The sequence below is a fragment of the Psittacula echo genome (assembly GCF_963264785.1).
Source record: "Psittacula echo genome assembly, chromosome: 9".
In the NCBI taxonomy this organism is placed as follows: Eukaryota; Metazoa; Chordata; class Aves; order Psittaciformes; family Psittacidae; genus Psittacula; species Psittacula echo.
In genome coordinates this window covers 19,443,319-19,468,078 of record NC_137745.1, presented here as the reverse complement: position 1 = coordinate 19,468,078, position 24,760 = coordinate 19,443,319, and the positions used below count along the sequence as shown (strand labels likewise).

Here is a 24,760-nt window from a genome sequence, read left to right as displayed (position 1 = left end):
GAATTATTTAAACTAACTGGTTCAGATACTGATAAGATGATGACAGCATGGCATCAGTATGGACTACAAAAGGTGTCTGGAATCTTGTAAATACTTGGCTTATTATTGTGCACCAAGTTATGTGCTGTCATAGCTACAGTACTAGCAGTATGCCAGCAAGATGTTCTGAATATAGTTTGGGTAAGCCTACATGAGCTACAATTACACTTCTGGCCTGCAAAACAGATGCACCCTAACCAGTTACCACAGTATCCCAAAGTGTTTTCCAAAGATGAGCTCCCCCATTTTACATATCTGAAAGCAAAGCACAGAGAAGTTAAGCAATCTGTCCAAGATAACAAGCAAGGCAGTGCCAAGAACGTAAGGACTATGTCTTTTGACTGCCAGCTCCTTGTACAACACTGATTTTTTCTGCGACAATGAGCACTCCATTTGGAAAATATGCAAACTACTTTCTAAGCAGTATCTAGTGAGATGCCACATATCACTGTGCTGTGAAATATAAATTCAGGAACAAATACAAGGGGATTTTGTACTTGGGAATATTTGTCCCATTTTAATTGTATTTTCTAATTGGCTCAGGCATCTACCCAGAAGCTTTGATGTAGGCTGCTCCAATAAACTTTACAGGGATGAACTTTGTTAGGAAAAGAAGGTGTGCTCTTATGTGTGAGGTGGCATGTGATAAGTAACAGTAAGTCAAATGGTGGCAGTAAAAGGAAACTGAGATGTTATTGGACATTGGCAAGGTAGCACATTTCTTGTTTTGTATCAAAGAACATGTCTGAAAACTACTAAATGCCTTGTTCTTTATTAGGATTCTACCATTTGTTACTTTATCTGAGTTAACATGGAAAGGTACAACCTTGTCTCTTTTTGTGAGAAGTGCACCTTAGTGTACCTCTGCCCCCAACAACACCTCTGAGGTTTCAGCCTGATAGAAAAGCAAGTCTAGAAAAAAAGGGATGTTCTGAACAACAGCTTAACACTGTCCAAAAGCTGCATCAGAAACTCTGACATGCAAAAAATCCTACAATAAGCTAGAATAGAAAAGGCCAACAAATCCAGAAAAGAAGAAAGCTGAACAGCAGAATTCTATTCTTTTCCTCCTCTTCCATTGCATGTGAATGAAAAATTTCTTTCCTGTGGCTTATGCTGACAGTATGGACAAAACGGTGGCTTTCCCCTCTTCTCCCACCAAGCTCAACAGCTCACTTGATTTGGGATCTATTAATTTTATGTTCTGTTTCATTTACATGAAATAACCAGTGAGCCTGGACAGAAACTCCAGGGTGTTAAGAACAGGGACCCGTCTCACTGAACATCTGGTATCAGAGCCTGATACTCATATAGCCCTTGGTGACACCTATTTCAGGGTAAAGACCTAGGCAGCTACCCAGCTACCATATGCCTCAAGTTCTCTCAATTACAGCTGCAAAGTCAAGTAAGAAAACAACGTGGAAATCCATAAAAACTTCCTGATCTCCACTGCTTCCTGCAGACCTCACTACTCCGCAGAGGAAGGAATGGATATGTGGCTTATTAAGGGAAGGAGACAAAGCCCCAGGCATTCATGCAGCAGAGATGATAATGAGGTGCCAGTGACGGTGAGGGGCTGAACCAAAGGTTAGAGAAGCAGGAAATAGAAACTGATTGTTAGTTACTAACAGTGATTTCTGCTGTGCACTGCGGGCAACGCTGCCCTCTTACCGCCTCCTGAGACTGCGATTTACTCATGATTGTAAGCAGAGTTTGTAAAAGCACATCCAGGAGGCTCTCCACCATCATCTCAACCTCCTCCACGACATCTCCCTCCTACAGTAAGTGGTGAGCAAACAAGACAGTTAGAAACTGGAGAGAATGGAATTAACAAAGACAATTCTGCAGAGCCATCCATACTACAAACTTGTTTGGATCGAGTGCTTCGCAATAGAGGTTCAAAGAAGTACAATCAAATTCCACATTGGTACCAGACACTGTTGTGATGCCAATGTGCGTGTTACCTCGTCAGTCTCTGATGGAAACATTCAGAGTCACAGCCATAAAGGTAAATCTATAATCAAAGGTCTGCATACACTCTAGAACACAACGGGATCAAATTATGTTCAAGAACCTTCATGCCATGGCAGTGTTATTTTAGCTTATTACCATGATACCTTTCATCTCATTCCCTTCACACAAAACCATAACTTGCAATTGGAAGTACACATTGGTATGAATTATATTTAGCATCATGAGCTTCCTCCTTTAGAGTCAGGTGGGGAAGCTTCCCCACTCTCTGTGTGAGAGCATTGCTTTAAATGATCAAGTTACCATTTGAGATCAGCTTATTGTGATCATCAACGCCGGGTGTTTAAACTCAGCAGCAATTTCCAGAAGTAAGTGTGATTTCATTGATTGGATAATTTTAGAGTATTCTCTTAACATGAACAACAAAGTGCTAGTTACTGTCTCTTGCAGAAGTGCAAGTCCTAGAGCTGTGTAAAGCTTTTAAACTCCACTGACATCTAAGTTCTGGGCTTGGATGAAGAAAATTAAACAGTGTCAAACCCAGTAAATGCATATGCTTTTTTTCCCATCCTAACAGCATGAACACTGTGTAATCAGAATGCTCTGAGTCACACACACAAAAGCAGACCCTCATTTCTCCTGCTGACAGAAGTTAGCAGAATTTCATTTAAAAAAAAACCCTGTATAAATCCTATAAAAATCTCTCACTCTTTATTTTATAAATAAGTGGTACAATTAAAAAAAAATAAATAATCAAGACACAGATTACCAAAGAGCTGGTCTTGATTATGGAGAAAATACTACTGAGGATCCCAGAGCAGATAAGTAACTCCTTCTGTTGTCGTAGGTGAAGGTGAATGTGGTGAAGAACTACAGGTAGCAGGATGCGCCGGGACTCTGAAAGAAGGAAAATCAGACTGCAGGTTCTTCCAAAAGAAAATTCAATTTCAACCATCCCAATGAGCAACCTTTTGGTATCCAAACTAGCCTACTGACACACAGCACATCTGATTAATTGGTGCAACCTCTGTTGTACAGACTGCACTACACTTCTCTAAGAACTGTATCTAATGAACGAGTAGTACACCTAGTTTCTAAAGTTCGTAAGTGCAGTGTACATGATGTTCTCAACAGTGATTCAGCCTGGAAGAACAGTTGTGAACCGAGACTTTCTAATCTTGATTTATTTAGTGCAAACCCATCCTCACTTCGTGTTGCTTTCCAGTTCTATTGTCAACAGCTAACAGAGCTTCTCCAATGTATACCTCTTGGAAGCTGGCTAATTCTTCTCTTTTAGCTGGCTTACAAACCTTAATCTTATTAAAGAAGGGAGAGCAGGTAGCAGCTGCAGAAAGCAGTAGCCAAAACTGGAAAAAAGAGAAAAAGAGGGAAAAGCGGCAACATGTCAGTAATCAGACTGGTAGGAGACAGAGAAGGAAAACAGATCATCACCATATGGGAGGCACGAAAAAGAGAATGTATGTTCCTTTAAATTGCAAGACCTGAAAAGCTGGTAGGGTGGGAACGCAAAGGAGAACTTGGGAAACTTGATTCATTTTCCCAGGGACAAGATAGGACATGGGAGAGACTGCTGATCCAGGAGTATCGGGTCATGCCTCCATGGGAAGGAACAGGATAGGGGTCTACCATCATGTTGGGTGGAAAATGTGGCATCTTTAGAGTCAGGGCTGCCTTGCACAGCAGGAGCTTTCTTTCTGGCTTTTGATGCTGTAGTGAGATGTCATGGTGCTCTGCAGCAGCTAAAAGCATTTTGTTAGTTCCCAGTGGCATTGTAAAGGAGAAATAAAGGTTAACGGCAATGACTAGGCCCTGGACCCTGGCGGAAAGTTACACCTGGCTTTATTGAAAAGACAGAGAGGAGGTTTTTGCCCATGAAATGGCATCCATAAAGACAAATATTGTTATCAATAGGTTCCCAACACTATAATTAGATAATTTTCACTGCCTGTTTCACAGCCACCTTTGGACCACTGAGCTGATTTTCAAATTAAAAAAACAATAAAATGTTTATAAACAATTGCAATGGATGGTTTAAACATAATTCTGTGTTGTTCCCATTCTCACCCTGCACCAAGTAGAATACTTTGAGTGAACTAACTTGAGATCCTCACTACAGGGAAGATAAGGCCAAATGGTGCTTTTTATCTTACACTATTACCTTTGTAGCTTCTTTCCTTATGTATGAAATAATTCACAATCTTCAATCCTTCTTTGTTCAGTTAATTCCTAAAGGATTACTAGTATGTTGAGTTAAAGAAATATTAAAGTTATAATGGAGGTTAGACATACTTTAAGAGAATGTGGTGGGTTTCTCACATAAATTTATCTTCCCATTTCTCAGACAATAAACTTGCTGGGAAGCAGGTTACCCTCCTATCCATGCAACCACAGACGAGTAATAGAAAGTATCAAGAGAGATTTGGCAGTGTTAATAATTGAATTGGTTTGTTAATGTACATATTTTTATTAACCTTCAGTAACTACAAGTTATCCATAATAGATTTATAAACATTTTCTACCCCAGGGAAGCTTAAAGAGTAGCCACAGTGAATATATGTAACAATGATGCCACCAAGATAAATAATTATCAAGCTCATTTGCATTCAGTAATGAATTGTTTGCAACAAGTAAATATAACATGTGCGTAGTTAGCAGCAAGACTTAACCTCAGATACCTCTGTCTTACCTGGGAAAGAGAACAGGCGGCTGTCAACAGTGCGTGCAATAGACTGTAGCTTAACCACATCCATGGACTGCCCAATGTGCACTGTGCTGGGCATGCTGCCCAGAGTCCCCCGCACGAACTCGGCTACTTCCTGCACAGTGAACATCTGCAACAGCTCATCAAAGATAGCAGGAAAGGAGTTCAGCAGAGCAGCCTGGAAAAAGTAAAGGTAGAAACTGAATATTGAAAATACTGATTTAAGTAACTGCATCTAAATGCAGTGAAATAGAAACAACAGCAAAACTGAATTAAGGGCTTGCAAAAAGCTACTGAATAGTGCAATATGGCTGGTGCTAATGTTCTGCAATACCTAAAGTTCATAGTGAACAAACCACACGTAGTACTTTAAAATCAAGCGCTGCTGAAATACGAAGTCTTATGGTAAGTGGAACACATGCCTACTGCAAAGATTCAGAAGGCTGTATTTTAGGACATAGCTTATAAAACAGAAAAAATCTGAGTTAACAGAAAATAGTCCATTTCTGTTTATTCACTTTTTGCAACAAATACTAAACTTGCTTCTGATGAGAGTTCCACACCAAATTTTGTACCAAGCAAGTACCTGAGAGTTAAAACTCTTCAGAAGTATTCTGAAGACCATGTTGACAGACCCTTAACCATAGCAGCACTGTCATGTGGCATTACAGCATTTCTGCAGTTGGATGGGTGTGATTTCATGTGAAAGAGGCATCCCAACATGCAAGTGAGTGTGCACGTGATTCTTGCAGTAATGTCCAGGAAGCTGGAGGTATCCTTGTAGATGTTTCTTAAAGTGCAGAAACAACAGCACAACCACAAACCCAACCCTTTCCATCTCATATTTCAATCACTTTTTCAATTAAGTTCTTCGTAACAGCAGAAAATTCCCTGCATCACCCTATCCTCAAGTTCCACAGACTTGGTGTCATATCTAACAGCAGTCACACACCTCTGGTTTTAAAACTTTCTTCCTCTCCATCCTACACAAGGTCCATGCCTATTTCCTCATTAAAACTACTAAGATTCCTGGCTGCTTGCTCTATTTAGCTGCTGCACAGCCTGGTTTTGGGTCAGGTGCCTTTACCCCTCCTCACCCCAGGCACAGCACCACCGCACACCTCCCTCCTAGCTGTAGCCACCCCCTTTGCCTGAAGCTCTCCACACGAACCCCATTGACTTCCTGCACAAGTTCAGATTTACCAAACCTCTCTGTTCAGCTCTGCCCTTCCAGAGTCTCACCACCGTCACCATTTTCTTGTATTCTGCAAGTTCTCCTTTTGCTCACAGATTTGTTTTCTCATTGCCTACGTTTCTGTACTTCTCCCATGCTGGCTCTAACACTGGCACGCCTCTCCTAATCCCATGTAATACACAGCTTCCTTCTTTGTCAAGTCTTTCCTCAAAGTATCTTTTCCTTCAAACAACAGTGATATCTATTTAATAGTCTTTGAGTAAAGTCCAAGTTATTTTTATAAGTAACACTGTAGAGCTCATTAAATTATTCTGAATATGAATTTACCTCTTTCTTCTTCACACTTGTTCTCTCTTAACATCTTTTGTTAACAATCAACTCAGATTACACAAACCCACAGGTAGCCTCCTGGGTGTTGTCACCTATTTGTCACTACATACATACAATGTAGCAACAAAATCAACACATATGAATCATTTAAATAGTGCTCATGGTACTCTTGGTAACAACTGCAAATCCAGTCATCATCTTTTTCTTTGGGATAATTATTTGGGATAATAAAAGTGAAATTGCAGTATCGGCCCAACAAATCCTTATGGGAGTTTTGCTAAACTTATTTCTAACTATTAAGATAAAGCAGAAGGATTTCTGTGGTGATTCAGGGTATCAGTAGCAATCTAAGGATATGCATGGGATCATTTCAGGAAGCTTTGGAGCTGTCTTGGGGAAGAGCTACAATGTTTCATCAGTTCCTTGAAGGGCCTTTTTTTTTGTACAACACCCTAAAATAAGCTGAAACATTACTCATGTCAAACTCACTGCCTGGAAGGCCATAATCAGTTTTAATCTCATTGCTTTAAAGAACTATACTGAGATCTCTCTAATATCCTGGATAAGAGGACAAGTGTGAAGAAAATTATGTCTCCTAGGGCCTCGAGTGTTTCTGTAGATATTTAACTGTTGTCCAGGTTTCCAGAACTAGTACATAAACTCCTTGGTTCTTCTGAACAATTTGACATACACACTCTCTTGTATACATCCTCAGTACTGTCTTTGTGTGTGAATGCCATAAGCTGTTCCATTCATTACTGAAATATTCCACATTACCTAGTTTTAAAGTATCAGCCACTTAAACATTAAATTCCACTTTATATGCAGGAAAAGAGGGTTTGGGGTAGGGAAAAGCCATTAATTGGGAACATCCACGATGAAATACTTGTGCAGTTCTGGGGATCATTACTTACAGAATTAAATGACGGCCTTGAAGTACCACCACATTTTTGTGGGGCACAAGTCCCAGCTCCGCTTGCCTGCCCTCCAGGCTGAGAGGCCTATGGGGCAATTGGGATCAAGGGGCAACATAGTGGCAAGGGGGAAACAAAAAGCAAACTTTTCAAAGATTAAACAAGGACAGACTTTACAAATTACAAAAGTCCAAGGTAAGAAATACCACAGTGAGAGAAAGGAGAAAAAAAAAAAAGAGACAAGAAGGGAAAATAACCCCATCCTCAAATCTATTATTGCATTTGTGATCAACAGAACTGAAAAACAAAGATCCCTGGCCAGCCTGAATTCATAGGATGCTGTTTCTGCTGTCAGTTTGTCAGCAAAATTCTGATTTCTCATGTTCCTGGCTTATCTTATTATACCGACTAATGGGTGATTAAATAGAAGATTAGAGTAGCTGTTCTCAGTATCTTTCAGAGCAGCTTCTTAAGAAGGAGATCACACTGCTGGCAGCTTCCTTAACCACTGGAGTCACCCTGTTTTGTTGCAACGTTCACAGCAACTGCTTCTTTGGGAAACTACATAGGTGTTCAGAACATCTATAAACAGTAAATTAGTGATTACAACTCACTTTCTTCTAGGTGGTCCATTTTGCCATTCTCTGAGCTAACGCACACATAAAACATGTGACATTGCTATTTACAACTTTTAAACACAGATATGTAATTTAGTACAGTGGTCTTAAAATATGAAACAAAACTTAGCAGCTCCCTTACTTTGAGCAGTATCTTAAGCCCACATGAAATCTTTGTGAAGTCACCCAGGCCATATTCAATATAATGTATTCAATCTAGTGTGGGTATCACAGTATGCTTGTGGTCAGGCTGCATGTGATTCTGACTCTAATTTTAGAGTATGCTGAAATTAAGTTTATCTGACTGTGAGTACATCAATTGAACTTCTCTACTGTGATGTTGCTATGACCCTAAGTATTGACTTGAAGTACTACAACAAAGGATTTAAAAATTTCTTGAAGCCAACCATAAGACATACGAGATTTGAAAATACAGTTTAGTGAACAAGTCACTTTCCTCTTGAAAGTTCACAGTTGAGCTCACCTGTATCTGTGAAAAGTTGCAGTGTTTGTCTAATAACATTAACTGGCTATGCCATTTTCCAGTATCATCAGCTTGTTAGAGGGGGAAAATTCTACTAACCTGCATTTAACTGTCATGTACCTGTATATACTACCTGTGCAGAAAATAGCTGCCTTTTCATTTGCCAGCTGAAGTGCAGAAAATAGCGAACCTGTGTGAAGATGAGGGTCTCAGAGCTCCTGCTGTCCAAGCTGAGCACAAATCTGATGGACTGGAAAAGCTCCTGGATGCTGGAGCGGAACTGTTCCTCCTCCATTCCACAAGTAGCTCTGGAGTAAAGGATCCGAGATTGGACAATGAACTTGAAAAGATATTCCAAGGCCTTAAGGAGTAGGAGAGGGAGGAGATTAAGACAGGGAAAAAGAAAGAAAGAAAAATAAAGGAGCTTTAAAGAGAACCAGGAAAGATTCTAAGTGCATAATAACTAAATTCTTCAGTTTTAGAAAGGAGAAAGAAAAACAGATTTTGCAAGTTACGTAATTCAGTTAGGGAAGAGCCACTCACACGCAAGTACCCATTCTCAGCCCATAATCTTTGTTATCAGTATGTCCTACTAGCAAAAACAGCATACATTTAAGTCAAACAGAAATGTGAGTTAGGTCATTTGAGGAAAATCTTGGTGAAGATAACAGACTTCCAGTTTTCTCATGACTTGGCACAATGACTGTAGATGCCTGAAGAAGCTATTCTCCTGCTTCCATTCGAATATTACCTTCAATTACTTGAGTTAGCTACTTTAGATTAAGCGGACTGTCAGTGCAACAGAGGAAGGATTACCTGGAAAACGGAGAATCTACTTTTTATTACGAACACAACAGCAAGGTTCACTTTTATTTCTGGCAGCTACATGTACAAACAGAAATAAATGCAGATGCAGAAATAGAAGACGACAAGAGCAGCATGTGATGCCCTCTGGCAGACCAAAATAGTAGCAGGCAGCAGTACTGTAGGGAGCAGCTTTTAACTTCGAGCTGTGATAAGTTAAAGCATCTTTCTGTTACCATCACACATGAAACTGGGAGAGCACCCAGCAGAGGGAGAGTAACCTGCAGAGAAGATGGCATTTAGCACTGTTGTACAATGTGCAAGAAATGATGCAGTCCCGAAGGGCTGGCAATTGTAATCTTTCTGTAGTAGAATAACTTGCTCAATGACATGTCTGCATTAAGTCTGAATTTGCAACCTAAACATCTTTAACTAAAATTTTGTAAATGGCATTATTCAGAACTCCACTTATTTGGCAGCAGTGTCAATGAAGAAAAAGATGTTGTTCTGTGCAGCCCTTAACAAACTTACCAATCGATCAAAGGTTCTCACAGGCACTAACACAGCAATGTAACATTCCACACAGCAACAAGGCCTTTTTGATCATTTGGTGTATACAACTGTCAACACTGAACTGTACTACACACCAGTGACATTTCAACTTCATTCCTTCCCTTACTGCTTAACATGATACACTATAAAAGCAGGATTAAGAGAAGACATCGTGAGGCATAGTTTGATGATATCCTCAAAATTCAGCATGGGAAACAAACAGGCTGGAGCTTCACTCATTATAGTCTATAGAGAAATATTAGTAATATTGCACTGTATTTGCTGGAAAGTATTCTTGTCTTCCTTCACAGTCTGAAAACTGGAAGTTAATTTGAAGACAATTTTTGCCCTCATCAGATGTTTCTGCATCCCTAAGGCACCCCTCATTGAACCACCACACTATATGCACAAAGATGCAATGTTATGTTGTAAGGTTTAGAATGCTGGATAGAGAAGGGGAATGTGAAATTCCTTATAAAGCCATCACAGATTTCAAAATGCAACTGATACTTACAGCCATCTTTCTTTCAGGAATGATGACAACTTGGGTCATTTGGCAGTACATTGTTTATAATTCTGTACTAAAACATCTCCCAGTGAAGCTTCCTTACAACAAGGAACATCATCAGCAAATAACACCGTGTATTCATAGACGGTTTCCAGACGAAGGTCAATTGCTTCACAAGAGTCAGCTCTTTAAGGTTAGCATCACTGTTGCTAACACCAAATACAGCAAAACAAGGGATTAGAGAAGCTGTTTTACAGGTTTGGTATAGACAACCATAATTCTAACCTGAAAGCTTGTAACTTCAATGTGAAGATTATGTTTTGCAATGAATCAGAGGACTTATCTATGGAGTTCTATAATCTTCTGTAGAAAGTGAAACTCCAGGCTCAGAGACACTCCACACCCTTAGCACAACCAACCTTAAACTGCTACCTAGAATGAACCCACAAAGGGTTCAGACACACAGCTGAGATGCTAAAAACACAAACCAAGTCTTGTTAGTACAAATCAGCACTTGGACTAACTGACTCTTACTACTTACAAAATCATAGATATAAAGCATATTTGTGCCTAAAGACACAGGAGTGACTCAAGAAACCCAAAGATTACTTTAGGAAAGAATCTGGAGTACGTAGAAAGAGTAACCTTATCAGAAGTACAGTGTATGTAAGTAAGCTTAGCTCTGAAGGTCTGAATCTCTTTCACTTTCCTAACAAGTGAATAAAAGCCATTTTCTGTAGACTCTGAGTATCCACTTCACTATTCAAGAGCAGGTGGCAAACTTCTTCCAGTTAATGTCAGTGTGTTCTTCCACAGAACAGCATACTTGCATCAAGTAAATAAGCATTTATGATGCAGTCTGAAGGAAAAGAAGTACAAAGGTTCAAGTGAAGGTATCAATGCGAGTCTTGTGAGAGCAGATAAATGACCTAGGGCAAAGTTCAAGGAATCAGCACCAAAAGAAGGAGCAAGTCCCACAGACAGGCTGACCAGTGTGGAACAACTACAATTATATCAGCAATTTTCTGATGTTGTTAGAAGAGGTGAGACTGCATAAAATATAAGTCACCAAATCAGGTAATTATTTCTGAATGAAATAATTGATAACTCCAGAAACAGACTGATCTCAAATGCAACAGACTGGCATTTCTTTTTTAAATTCAGGGTGAAGAAAACAATTTCGAGGAGTGCCCAGTCTCAAAAGGCAGGCTGAGGATGCAATTCCTAATCTCTCATTCACTAGCTCCCTGGCTGGCATGGTTCAGAAAGTATGATCAGCGGTTTGAAGAAATCAGCTTGGAAGACTGACCCTTTCCCTACCACTGACTCACGTAAAGCCCCATAGCAATAGTATGCAGTACCTCAAAGTCCCTAAAGTAAGTTTGATGCCTGTTCTGTGCAGTTCAGCTCCAGAACACTGATACGAACATGTGACTTCCTAAGGAAGAAAAAGTCTTGCTTTTTCAGTGTGTTCCTCAATCTAGGCAAAAATCACCCATGATTCTACCACTGGAAGATAACTGAGGCTGAAAGCACCTCCTAGAGACACTTCCTAAGTCTTGCCATGACTACTGCGGAAAGTAAAACTGCCTGTGGAGTTACAGGCAGAAGTCCCTGGATGCAGTTCATGTGTTCACATAGGGACAGTATCATATATCTCTTATTTGCTGCATTGCATACAGCACTAATGAGTGGTTTGAGAGGGAAGAAATCCAGGTACAGATGTCCTTTCAGTTATAAGCTCCTTCACGTTTCATACAAGTTTTCTGAGAATTAGGAGCAGTCTTGAGACAGGTAAGTAATTTTAGAAATAGCCTAGAGCACTGCTTGCTAATGCCAAGGCTAAAAATCAGAATCCAATGAGGTATCTGCATATCCATCATGAATGTACATGGGCAGTCAAGAGCCACAAAAGAGTGCAGAGAGATTTCAACACCTGCTTCAGGATACTACATTTAACAGCTAATTCGGGGCAGAAGGCATAGAGAGCCATTCTGTTTTCTCAGTTGAAGAACTACCAGTCCAAAGCATATAGTGAAATATCAAAGACCACAGAAATTGCCAACAGTAGAATAAAGTACTACTACTGACACATTAGCAGTGATAACGGTTTTGGTGCAAACTCGCAGCAAGTGCCTGAAATAAAATCTGGAAATAAAATCAATCACTTTCCTGTAATGGAAGAAGGTAAAGACCTTAGTTTGGGTCTCCAACATATACCTGCAAAAGCAACTGTCCAAATCAGATGTGACAGCAGTGTCTGTGGTAGAGGATGCACTGTTGGGTCTGCAGAAATTCTGGTGGTAATTATAATTCCTGTGCTTGGAAAGGCCTGGGCTATCTGGTTTTCCAGTGGACATCGCTCACAGAGGCAACAGCTATTTTCTAAGCAAGCACTTGAGATTCCCAGTAAGCAAAGAGCTGCCTTGGAATCCTTGAAAGCACGTACCTTTCTCACAAACCGTGTGTTGAGTACCCAGCTCCTGAAAGCCATTCCAGCATTCGTATTTTTAGTATTTCTGAAGAAGTTTACTAGGAGGTTCAAAAAACGCAGATCACATAGAGACAGTATCACATAACTCTACTTGCTGCACTGCATAGAGCACTAATGAGTGGTTTGAGAGGGAAGAAAACCCTCTAGAAGTCACTCCAGCTAGAGATCTTCCTCTCATCTGATAATTTTAGTAAGTTTCTTTGTAATTCAAAAAAAGAAGGAAGGAAACAAAAAGAATGAGGAAGTTGTTAATTTCTTGAAAAGCTATCTTTGCCCCATTTTTAACATTTCCTATGAATCTGTGGTTGAAAAGTACTGCAAAGAAGTTGTTTCTAAGTATGTAAATAGCTACAAAAGACAAAGTAAACACTGGCATAATGCCCTTGTAAGTAAGAGGATATCTTAACAGGAGAGCTTGGAAGCTAGTTGATGGCAGTGTTGCCATACCATTCAAATGGAACCAGGATTCTCAAAAAATAATTACTTCCTCTAAAACGCTGACTAAATCAGACTAAAGGAGGCAAAACAAAGAACAAAAATACCACAAGAAGAAAGAGCTACAATAAAGTCTGAAACATACACCAAGACACGAGCATAAATACATTTCCAAGGAACAAACTCTGACTTTCCCAAATAGTTGCCAGAAATTAAACGAATAGTGTTTGTACGTGTGTGCGCTTCACCTGTGAGATGCTTCACCTATCTGTACTGACAGGAGAAAGCGAGACAAAGGAAGTGCTCATCTCTGCCACTGCTACCAGCTCTTAAAGTGCCCACACTCAAATGTTTGGACACAAGCCTACTCAGAGTAAGAAGGTACAGATGGACATTCACACAGAGAAAAGTATCTTGCCACATATTTTGGAATCTAGTATTTAGGTACACGATGTACATGACACATTATCTTTTTGTTTTAAACTATATATTTAAAACTAACACTCTATTTGTTCCATGATTTCTCTGCAATAGCACCAAAACTATTCCCTTTGTCTCCACACCATTAGGAAGCTGTGCCCTGCTGTGAGATCACGCCCTCATCACGGAAGTGTGATTCAGTCCTGTGCAATGACAGTTAGAATTTCCATCCACTCAAAAGCTCGTTTTCCTCCTCCTTGAAGTACTCCAGAAATTCAACTCCTAACACAAAAAACCTGTCTCACAGCCAGAAATGAAAAGCGTAGCTCTGATCCACAGCATCTCCGGCTAATACTTTTAAAATAACTGCTTCTTGAAGCGCATGGTGCAGACCGCATATATAAATGACCATAGCATATATGTTCCATGTAAGCCCCGCTTAAGTTCTCCACAGGGCTTTAAAAGGACTTAAGGACACACTATTTTTCTGGTTTAATGCACAAGAGTGAATCACCTCCAAAATAAATTTTTTGGCGAAAAATATATATGTACACATATATAAAATCTGGTTAAACAAATAAGAACTCAGTGCCAGACTACCCTGGGTTCTATTTACAGCTTCCCTGGGGTTTTTGTAGCCACAGATGGAACAGACACAGAAATACTCCACTGAATACGCACTCGCATTGCTTCCTGGATGTGGTCCTGGCGCACGAGCTCAGCTGAGCGGTCCATGTACCACTTCAAACATCGGATCAGTTCTCTGAATATAACAGTGAAAAGCAGAGGAAACTTCAGCACTGTTTTAAAATTAGACAGGCAACAAACATTTTGGGTTTAGCGAGAAATCTATAAAACAGTCTCATGTCAGTCCCTTTCAGTGGTCACCTACTGCTGTCCCAGCCACAGAATTTACAAAATATGTATGTTTATTCAGGTTTCAAAACCAGAAATAATTTCTTCTCTGCAACGGACTTACACCATGAGGCAGACCAGGAGAACATCAAAGAGGTGTTATTAAAGAGACAGCTTTGATAAAGGCATGGAATACAGTTTTAAGACCAAAACATCCTCTTTTTTCTTTTTTGATAAGAAATTCCAAATCTCCTCTAAGTTTTTAGAAACAAAGATCACAAAAAAAATACATGCATCCATTTCCTAAATAAACAATACCATCTGGACTAACCTAAAGGGTTGTATTAAAAGCATGTTTTATTTCAGACATCAGACTATCAAAAATCATTTGTTTTGTCTGAAAGAGGTGATAATTAACATGAAGCAGAACATCTTTTTACCCTCTGAAGATTACTATGCTCTCCTGTGTTGTACAGTATCTACAGTTTTACCTACCATTGACTGAATTTTTGTATTTGTTTTAATTACACTAAAGTGTGAATGGCTTAAACCAGTCAATTATAAGCCATTTTTAATAGTTTCTAATAGATGGAATATGCTCAAATATACAAAATAAATGGTCTAAGAGAAAGGAAAAACAACACTCTGAATGGTAACTGTTACTGCTTTCAAAAATCTGTCCTATTCTCTGATGCAAAACTCAGATACTAGAAAACAAGGCAGAATCTTCAAAGTGACAGTGAAAATTAAGTTTCTGATCTCCTGAAATTGTACATCTACTGTAATCAAATAGAACATCTCATGTGAATACCTGTCTACCTTGGAAGAGGAAATTACTGTTAGCTCTCTAAGCTTTCAAGCAAGTCTTTTATCCAAACACCTTTAAGACAAGAAATGTATATGCTCTTGGAAGATCATTAGTACAGACTGATAATGAGTTGTTGCTGAGTGACAGTGTCTCTTCAGCTTAAAAAAAAAAAAAGAAAGTAGGTTTTGCCAGTTCAGCCAAATTCCAAAGTCTTTCTTAGCCACAGGTGACATTCAGCTGCTTTTCTCTGTAACTGTGCTGCAAAACTTTTATCTGTAGTTCTGCTTTTGAAAACCACAGCTAACGTGAAGGTTATGATTCTGATGGTGACATTGTTCAAAAGTGTGCTAATACCATCTCTTGAAGTGATGGATAAACAAAACCTACTTGTAAGCAAGTGCTCCTGCAAAGTGCTTCTGAATATAAGTGTCCATCACAGGTCGAAAATGAAAATACTTGCTGTCACGCAGCAGATTTATGATGAATACCTGTGGGAGATGAAAAAGTGAACCCATACTAAAGGAAATTGCACATTGTTGCTAGGTTTCTATAAGCAAGTCACACAAGCTAAGGATCAAAGAAATACATGAGTTTCTTTAAACAGTCAGTAATAGTGTTATGTTACTGTGTGCTTCTCCCAAGTGACAGCAAATATTGCTACCCTCAGATCTGTTTGGACTATCTGCCCTCCTCACCCAAGATGACTACAGATGACTACGTAAGGCCGGATCCAGCTGAGTATTCCATATTTTATGGAAGTAAAATACCAGTAACATGATAATAAGAAACTTAAAACTCACTGACCATGAAATAAAGTAACAACCCAGGAACTTACCAAAGACTGAAAGACCAACAGACCATACTTTTCTGTGTTGTCATCCAAAACTACAAACAATGTGTCGAGGATATCTTGTAGGAACTAAAAGGACATGAATAAACAACGAATTTCAAATTGAAATTGTATTCAAAAGAAGGTTATTCTCCCCCTGCTTTAATTATTTCATACATGTTGGTATTTTTATGAAACACCTGCCAAAGACAAACGACTTCAGGTTTATCCATGCGATGTGATAGATTTTCATTTGTTTTGATGAAGATTTTTTCTCTTTAAATGAGTATTTCTAAACAAAAATGACTGAAAAACTGGAAAACAACAAATATGTACCACATGACTGATTTGTAAATATAACTGAGTGTTCCTTTCACTGTAAGCTGACTAAAAGTGCTGCCTAACAACAGTGGCAAAACAACTTACTTTGATGTCATTACAGTGTATCACATACTGCTTATCATCAAATTTAAGGCTTGGAAGCACATTAACTGGTGCTCTAAATCATGTTTAATACTGAAAACTTTTGTTGTATGACAAAGTAAAGCTTTTATAACAAGCATTAATTAGGACAAGCTATATATTGCCAGTTGTTTCTTTCCCCCCTAACGCTGAGGCTTACTGAATGCAAACAACTCAGCGATTTTCTTTCCTGAAAGCACAGTCCTTGGAATGGATGACTGTGAAGAAGAATGATGAAGATCAAGTCAACTGCATATCCTCTCATGATTTTGTAACCTATTCTAATTAAATTTCTGATGTGGAAAGCTAGAAATAAAATATAACAATTTATGAAGTGCCCGAAAGGATAAAATTTCTTTTTGTTCTGAACTATTGCATATCCCAGTGCCAAATGGCAGGTGATTTAGGGAGTGAATCAATTACTTCTCCCCTTGGAATAATTTAACCCACATCTTCTTATGCTTTTCTCTATAAAAAAAACCAGATAAGTTGCACTACCCTGCAAACAAAGTGTACAAAACATGACATTCTTGAAGAATTCCAACATAAACAACGTATCATCCTCTTCTGTTACCATTACAAAGTTCTCAGGAACATTAATATTCAAGATATGGCAACATTCTAATGAGTTACAGCAAAGTGGCTTTAATCAGAAACTACTAATTAAACGATTGGATGTTGCTTTGGTTTCTTCTCTTTGGTTGTTTACCATTACAAATTATCTCCTCCTTTTACTTAGAAGATTTACAGAAATAAATTCTAGGGAGTTCTCAGCACTTACAATCATCAGAAGGATACCTGGAATGCACTTCACACCCCCCCACCTTCCCCCCGAAACGACAAGTATTCAAATGCATTCAGAAGTTCATCTGACCTAAGAAAGTTCAGGTCACACAAGGGATTGGCATGTAGTGTAGCAGTGGTGACAACACTACAGCAGCTGGTGCTGTAAGCAACAGCTCCACTTCACAGTGCTGAGGACTAGAAAATGGGTTTGCAGGATGGTTCACTGGCCACTGAGCAAAACTTGACTTTCTACGTCTCATGTTTCTCCTCTACACACTTGTTTGGAACATAGGAAAGGTCAGGTTTTCTGAGTCAAATCTGTTTTCTTCACTCTAGAAATGACCAACCATACTTAGGCCATTTTGGAGAAGGTCCTCTAGAAAAGCACAGACCACCACTGCCAGTGGCTGTGTTTACATCAGCAAGCAGCATGGCTCAACAAGTGTGGCCATACAGAGCATAACGGTTGGTGCTGATACTTGCAGCACATGTGAGTGAATGAATTACTAAAGATTGGCTCTGTTTTGATTACAAGGACTAATTACTCATCAATTTTTGGAGTGTACCTTCCTGCTCAGTTTCATGTTAAAATAAAATCCCAATTCTTACACTTAAAATTCGCAGCATGAACCAAAAAATACAGTAAGAGGGAACATTCTGAAGTGCTCTGCAGGTCTGAGTTCCCCTGCTATCACAGATACATCCAAAACCTGTTATTTCATGTAATACCTTAACAATTTCCTCGCCACTGACATGTCTCAGTCTTCCTAAAATATCCATCACACGATCTGGGTAAGCTTTCCATTTCAGTAGGGCAAGCAAATCCACTGTAGAGGAGTGAGAGAAAGAGCTAGAATCCATACACAGAGGCAAGAACGGCAACCCCAGCCCCATCAGTGATTCAGTACGTTACACTTCTGCTCTTGTTGCAGTTCACACTTCTCAGGGCAAAAAAAACAGTAAGCAAGAGAAATACGGAGTAAGTCCAATACTACTAACAAAAAAACCCCAAAAAAACAGAGGAATGACGAAGTACTTTAGAAAGAACAGAGACTGCATTTTTCCCTATGTGAGTTGACACTGCACTGTGGACAATCCACTTCTCTCTTCCCAAGCTTCACGGATGTTGCCATAATATATTTTTATTTGCTTAGCAACTGTGTAAAAAAGATGAAGAAAACCTCTGGCTTGTGTAGAAGAGCCAACATTGAATTTTTTGTTCTTCAATCATTTAATGAAAACTAACTTTGCTTTAACATATTCTGTCATAACCCTTCTCTTGCACTTACAGTAATGTCTAATTTCTCTGCCATCTCTCAATATCCTTATTTCCTCAAAAAAACTTTCTGCTCATTTCAATCATGTTAGTAAAAAAAAAAAGGCATACATATAATTAAATTATAACAAAGGAATGCTTTACTAAAATAAACAGAGCGCAAGCATACCCATGTTATTTCTCTTTTTCATAATCCCTGTTGCTCTGGGCAGTTTTGAAGGATGCACTACTTACCATTCTGAGTCAGTTTGGTAGAAGAAAGCTGTGTGGAGACTGAAAAGGTCTCTTTGGTGCTGCGCTGGAAAATGAGGCTGGAGGGGATATTGGGGCAGCCATTGTAGTCCTCTTTGCAGCAAGGCAGCCCCAGGTACAGTGCGTGATTGTTAAACGTGCTGTTCTCATCACACTGTGGGTACAGGACAAGAAATGGAATTGCACCCAGTCTATCTCATTCCACACACTCACACCTTGAAAGCAACTGCCTAACTACTTATATTTATTTCTGGGTGCACAAAAACACTTCTAAAAAAAAGCTGTGTTTGCTGCCTTCAGGGCCTGTACATACACAAACAAACCCACCTCTAGAAAGTGTGGTCTCCTACCCACTGACTCTTTAGAACTTATCACAATCTTCCAACTGCAGAACTTAGTGCTGCTGTCTGAAAACCATACCGAAGAAATAAACAGAGGTAAATCAGCAGGGGGAATAAACCCTAACAACCTGCCCCAAACCCCTTGCTACAGGGTTGCCAAGCTGTAGCATTATAACAGGCTGCATTTGAAGTGCAGCATGATTTCATACTACAAAGGCACAGAGTAATGCCACAGGGAGGTAAAACCGCTGAATGCTGATAAACGCTACTACGTTTGAATTCAAAATGGATAGGATTAACAGAAGCTAGATCACTGTTATCTGTCCTTAGAACAGAAGGCTTTGTCCGTATCTGGTCATCCAAGTTTGAGTTTATAAAATCTTGAAACTACTACTAGTCTGTTCCTCACATAATTCTAATGGGGGTGGGGGGAAGATAATGTAATGACTGTTACATATTTAAACTCAAGAAGAGATGAGTAGGAATAAGTAGGAAGTCTACAGAGAGGAACTGGTACCTTATAAACATAAAGCTCATGGATATCATCAGACAAGGTAGTGCCATCATCTCTCATCAACGGAGTGAATGCAAAACCAAAGAGCTTCTTTTCTCCCTTGTCTTTTGCTGTAGCATGAGAGAAGCAAGGAACCATATTTGTACATATTCTGTCTGTCTATAAATACCCCAAGGTTATTCACCAACTTCTCTGCATGCCTAACAAAAAAGCATGCAGATTACCTAAAAACAACATACAGTACACTGTATCTAATTCTATGCAAATGATCGGCAAGCCTCATAACAAACATGCCCAACACAGTGAAATATAAAATATACATGCTTGTAACAAAAGCATTCTACAAGAAAACACAGCAAAGCACAGCAGGGGAGAACATTTACAAAATGTTTTGCCCTGCACTGATTGTTCATGGTGGTTTAAATGTGCTGTTTAATAAACGTAGCTACTGGCTAATTAGCAGTGCACCTTTGCTGTATTATAGGTTGCTGCCCCTTTCCTGCTTTCCACCCAGTTACAGACTCATCCAACTATAAATTGACACTGGAAAGACCTCAGCTTTGTTGGATTTCTCCTGGTTACATTTGGCACTCACTGGAGCAATGCCTGAACTCAAACCGGAGGTGAGACCCACGGAATCTGTCTATAGGGATGGGCAACTTGATGATTTCCCCCCATCGAGGGCTGTTATTGTGGTAAAGCACAAAAGAGTGGTATGCACTCCTGCTCGGCTCTCCTGAGCCCAGGCTGATGCAGTCCTGGAAGAAAAGGAAACAAATCAAGATTAAAAGACAGCACATCACTATGGATGAGTCATATTATTGCACAGGGACAACCTTTATATAATTCATATCTTTCTGTAGACACAAAGGAAGAGTCAGAAGCAGAAACTCAGACACAATGAAATCGGAATTTTTTTAAGAGCTCTTTAAACTGTTTTGGATCAAAGGATAAGCTAGGAGACCCATGATACTGCATCTGAAATTATTATTTAAGCTAAGTTTTCTATCAGGTATAGAATAGATACAGTAAACATGTAAGTCCAAATGTATAAAGATGAATTAAAAAAACTTCTTAATAGTTCCATCACTTGTAATATTAGACTTCTTTGAAAATACAATTTAATTAGATTTCTGCTTCAGTATCTCGGTTCAGAAGTGACACCTGAACTTTTCAAGCTCTTAAAAATGTTGGTCTTTTTAAACTACAACTATCCAGCGTCACTGAGTATCCCAGAAAATCCCAGAAAATCAAACTACTTCCTTAGTGGTAAGCAAAGAATTTCTGTTGAATCGTCATCACCTAAAAATACAACGGGATCTAAATTTTTGCTTTGAGATATAAAAAGCTCAGAGATCTTCAGCAATCTATGTATCCTCAAAATACAGGTGACAGAAAACATGAGTTTATATCATGTAGGAAATACAGAAATCCTTAGTCCAAACATGAGCAAACGAGAAATACTGAAATCCTGAAATACGGCCAGTAAAAGGTTCTTTTTAATGAAGACATGGAGCAGGAAGCACATTTATTTATATAAGCACTACCCCATGTTCTAGCCCTGGTACTTACAAAGTGATACAAAAGATATAGCATCTTACAAAACCATGCAGAAAAAAGAGCTAGGAGATTCTTCACTTTTAGCATCTGCTAATCATCAAGATTAGCATCTGCTAATCATCAAGATAGCATCAAGAAACAGAAGCTAAGCAGACCCAGAACAACACATGCAGTATAAAACACCTCACAAGGAACAGTACCATGACAAGAAAAACTACTAGTCATTTCTTCAAGGCATCTCTAAATTCTATCCCAAGAAAACACCAACAATGTTGACTTGATTTATTCACCTGTAATCAGAAGACTACCAAATCAAGCATATCCCATCAACCAGACTCAGTTAGTTTGGCCTCTGGTAATATTGTTCTGCCTTCAAGAAAGTTAAAAATTTGTGAAGGAGCCCAAAAGGAAATAAAAGCTATCTGGAAGTTCAGGATTCAACACAACAACAGCCTTCCTGGACAGAGATTCACTGCAAAAGCTCTAATCCAACCCGACTGACTAGCATTCACTCCCAAAACTTAGTCCTTTCACATAAGCTGTAGCCACCATAGGGTATGTGCCACAATCCCGGCATACAGGTGATTTTTTTTTTGTACAGCAACAAGAATTAACTGTTGCACATATTAACAGGTTGGAGTGAGCGTAGTGGTGGCAGCAGTAAAAACAGAATGCCTGCAACATTCCAGTTATATTCTGTGTTCAGAGTAACTTGTTGGGCTTCATGAAACCTCATTCTGTGTGAGGTTCTTAGGAAACAGTAAAACAGTGTTTGTATTTCTTCTGTAAGGTACAGTAAGAATTCTAATTTTAATGTGAGCTTTCTTCTCTTGCCTCAAAAAGTTACCTGCCCAGGCAGACAAATGGTCAATCGGTCATTGAGTGATGAACTTTAAATAAACAAACACCAGATGAGTCTTTCCTTCTGGTTTTAATACAGTTGATAAGCATTTATACTGCAATCTATAGTCTGAGGAGGGAGGAGTGTTTAATCTTTAATTCTGAGTTGTGATTGGCAAAAATATCATTACGAAAATAGGTTTGGTACACCTAGTTACCATGAGAACCACGTATGTAGGTGAACTAGAGGGCAGAGGCAAGTAAGGGAAGCTGAAGTAGAAGTAGTATTAGGTCATAATTTTACCATTTAAGGTATGCCTTGCGATTAATAAGATATTCCTGATACTGGAACAGAAAGAAGAATAAGTGAGAAATGTGTCAAGGGTTTTTATTTTTCAGACTGCATTGAAAGAATCTAACAATTGAGTAAGACCATTTTGAAAAGAAAATACTCATTTTCATTTTGGACAGCACTATATTCTGGGAATAATTTCACTGCTTTCAATAGGACTATTTTTGGACCAAGATATATTCAACAGCAATAAAGATTTGAGGCAGACAGAATATTCTCTTTAACACTGTGTGTGGTTCTGCTAAAGTCCTCACAAAGACTTTCATGCACAAAGGCATAATTGTGGATTGTGCTGCTGGTCAGGCAAAGTTTAGAGATTTTATTCTAGTATCAGATGAATATTTTGTGGCAATTTCACAGCTGTATGGTATAACTCAGCATGCTCTATCCATTTGGCAGTCTCTACTTTGGAAAGGCATACATCAGGAACAGTAAAAGATATTTCAACCAAGAGCAGCACTGCTTTGGGTCAGTGATTGAACTTCCAGTGTTCTGCCCATACTATTGTGAGATTGCAGGTTTTTATTAGCTTCTCTACTATAACACCTACTGAAAGTTACCGAATTAATGTCATCATTACACAAAGAAAACAGAAGAAATAAAATAGCTAGACTTGACTGTGAAAACAACCACGGGTCATGCAAGTGATCATCTGGGAGTCGGGGAACCCAAAGAAAGCAATTCCCTTCATCAGTTCTGCACCAAGCCCTATCCAACACAAACCTTATTCTTAACATTTAAATTAAAAAGCTATTAGACTCGTCTTGTTGCACTCTTCAGTGTTTTCCTTTAGATTATGCTGAACGATTGAGATGAAAGCCCAGATCTATCAGTCTCTTCGCAGCTGCTTCATATAGGAATGGTTATATTCTGTCTTTGGGTAAACCAGCTCCTTCCTCATAGAACACTGCTCTAGGTGCACATACTGAAGATTACACAAACTTGATGGCTGCAGTGAAAAAAAAGCCATCTAGGATGTAAAACTAAATTCTTAACATAAAAGATAAACCAGTATCCATTTGGGATACTAAAATAAGCCTGACTAACAGAGCTGTGCAAATGGACAAATGGATACCCAGACTTCCCAAAGCCCACTGCACAGGTGGGAGGGTTAGAACTGAGTGGGCTTTTCACCTGAAACATGGCAAGATCCTAAGCACAAATTTTGCCTATATTTTACAACCAAAATTTGCATTCTGAAAGTTGAGACAAACTGGAAATCTATAGTTTAAGGAACCGAATCCTTACAATTTTAAGAGCATTTCTATAGACTTATAGCAACCATATACATACACTTAACAGGGTCAACTGTCTTCTACAAGGGTGTTACCAGCAAATGGCAAGATAACCCACTAAGTTAGAAGCAATTCCAGATGGCTGTCTCATGCGCTTTAACTTTGGTAGATGAATTTGCAGAATTTGTAAATCATATGGAAACTATGGCAGCAACGAAAAAATAAGAGACAGGATTAGTTTTCAAGCTCAGGTCTAGGTGGCTGATTCTCTCTCTTACGTGCATGTGATTATTCCTTCAAATTGTCATTTAGCACTTTTGAACTATGCCTCTGCAGTCAGTTCAACTGACAGTCTTAACATGTTGTTTTCCTAGTTCCAATCTGCAGTTAAGAAAGAACAAAAATGTACCTAAGCAGTGAGGAGTTCTAATTAAAGGGAAGGAGAGTTCAACTTCTAGTGTCCTTGATGCTCCTTTTACTTATTTTTCAGTAGATACGATAGCTTATACTATCATATAAGTATTTCCTATGTAGAAAACTTCTAATGCCTCCATGTTTGAAACACAATGGACCTTTGGCATCATTGGACGTCATGAACCAAAGATCTCCTTGACATAAATGAAGTATCTTTGTTACTTTAACTACAACTGTACAGAGGAGCAGTAACATAAAAACTGGTATAGATTTTAACTATGTGGTTTGTGTTTAAAAAAAACAAAACCAAAAAACAACCCATCCCAAAAATCCTTTCTGTGTGAAGTCTCCTTTATGACAAACATTCACCTGTTTTTTTTCTGCTTGGATTGACTGCCTTTTACTAGTCTTTGTTTGTACCACGCTGTTCCACTATCCCCTGGTAAAGTCCTGAAGTACTGGTACAGGAAAAGGTAAGAAAAGGGTAACTTAGAAACTGCGTATGACCATTCCAACCAAAACTGCAGAAGACTGATAATGTCTAGAAATTATTTGGCTTTTATACTTAATCACTAGTCACAATTCCAAAAAGATTTTCCGCCTTTATGTACACTGGCGTTTGAAGACGATGATATTGCAGTTTGGAGGGAAAAGACCTATACTGGTCTTTGGCAGACTGCTGTGAAATAAAGCCATGATTAAAAAATCTGTCACTCAGTCTGAAAGGTATGCCTAATGCAATTGAACAGAA

At 39.0% G+C, this 24,760-nt stretch overlaps 1 protein-coding gene across 1 annotated transcript in view; it reads right to left on the bottom strand.

Annotated features, from left to right (window-relative positions):
- Positions 1 to 24,760, bottom strand: part of DOCK3 (dedicator of cytokinesis 3) — a gene marked incomplete at its 5' end in the record, with an annotated part of 211,656 nt that overhangs the window by 47,085 nt on the left and 139,811 nt on the right. Inside the window, 11 exons of the mRNA XM_080625333.1 lie at positions 1,669 to 1,815; positions 2,780 to 2,907; positions 4,718 to 4,910; positions 8,463 to 8,633; positions 14,167 to 14,248; positions 15,536 to 15,636; positions 15,984 to 16,067; positions 17,955 to 18,052; positions 18,736 to 18,907; positions 19,612 to 19,718; positions 20,204 to 20,366. Of these exons, the coding sequence (XP_080481459.1) occupies positions 1,669 to 1,815; positions 2,780 to 2,907; positions 4,718 to 4,910; positions 8,463 to 8,633; positions 14,167 to 14,248; positions 15,536 to 15,636; positions 15,984 to 16,067; positions 17,955 to 18,052; positions 18,736 to 18,907; positions 19,612 to 19,718; positions 20,204 to 20,366 (1,446 nt within the window). The remainder of the gene's footprint in view (positions 1 to 1,668; positions 1,816 to 2,779; positions 2,908 to 4,717; positions 4,911 to 8,462; positions 8,634 to 14,166; positions 14,249 to 15,535; positions 15,637 to 15,983; positions 16,068 to 17,954; positions 18,053 to 18,735; positions 18,908 to 19,611; positions 19,719 to 20,203; positions 20,367 to 24,760) is intronic.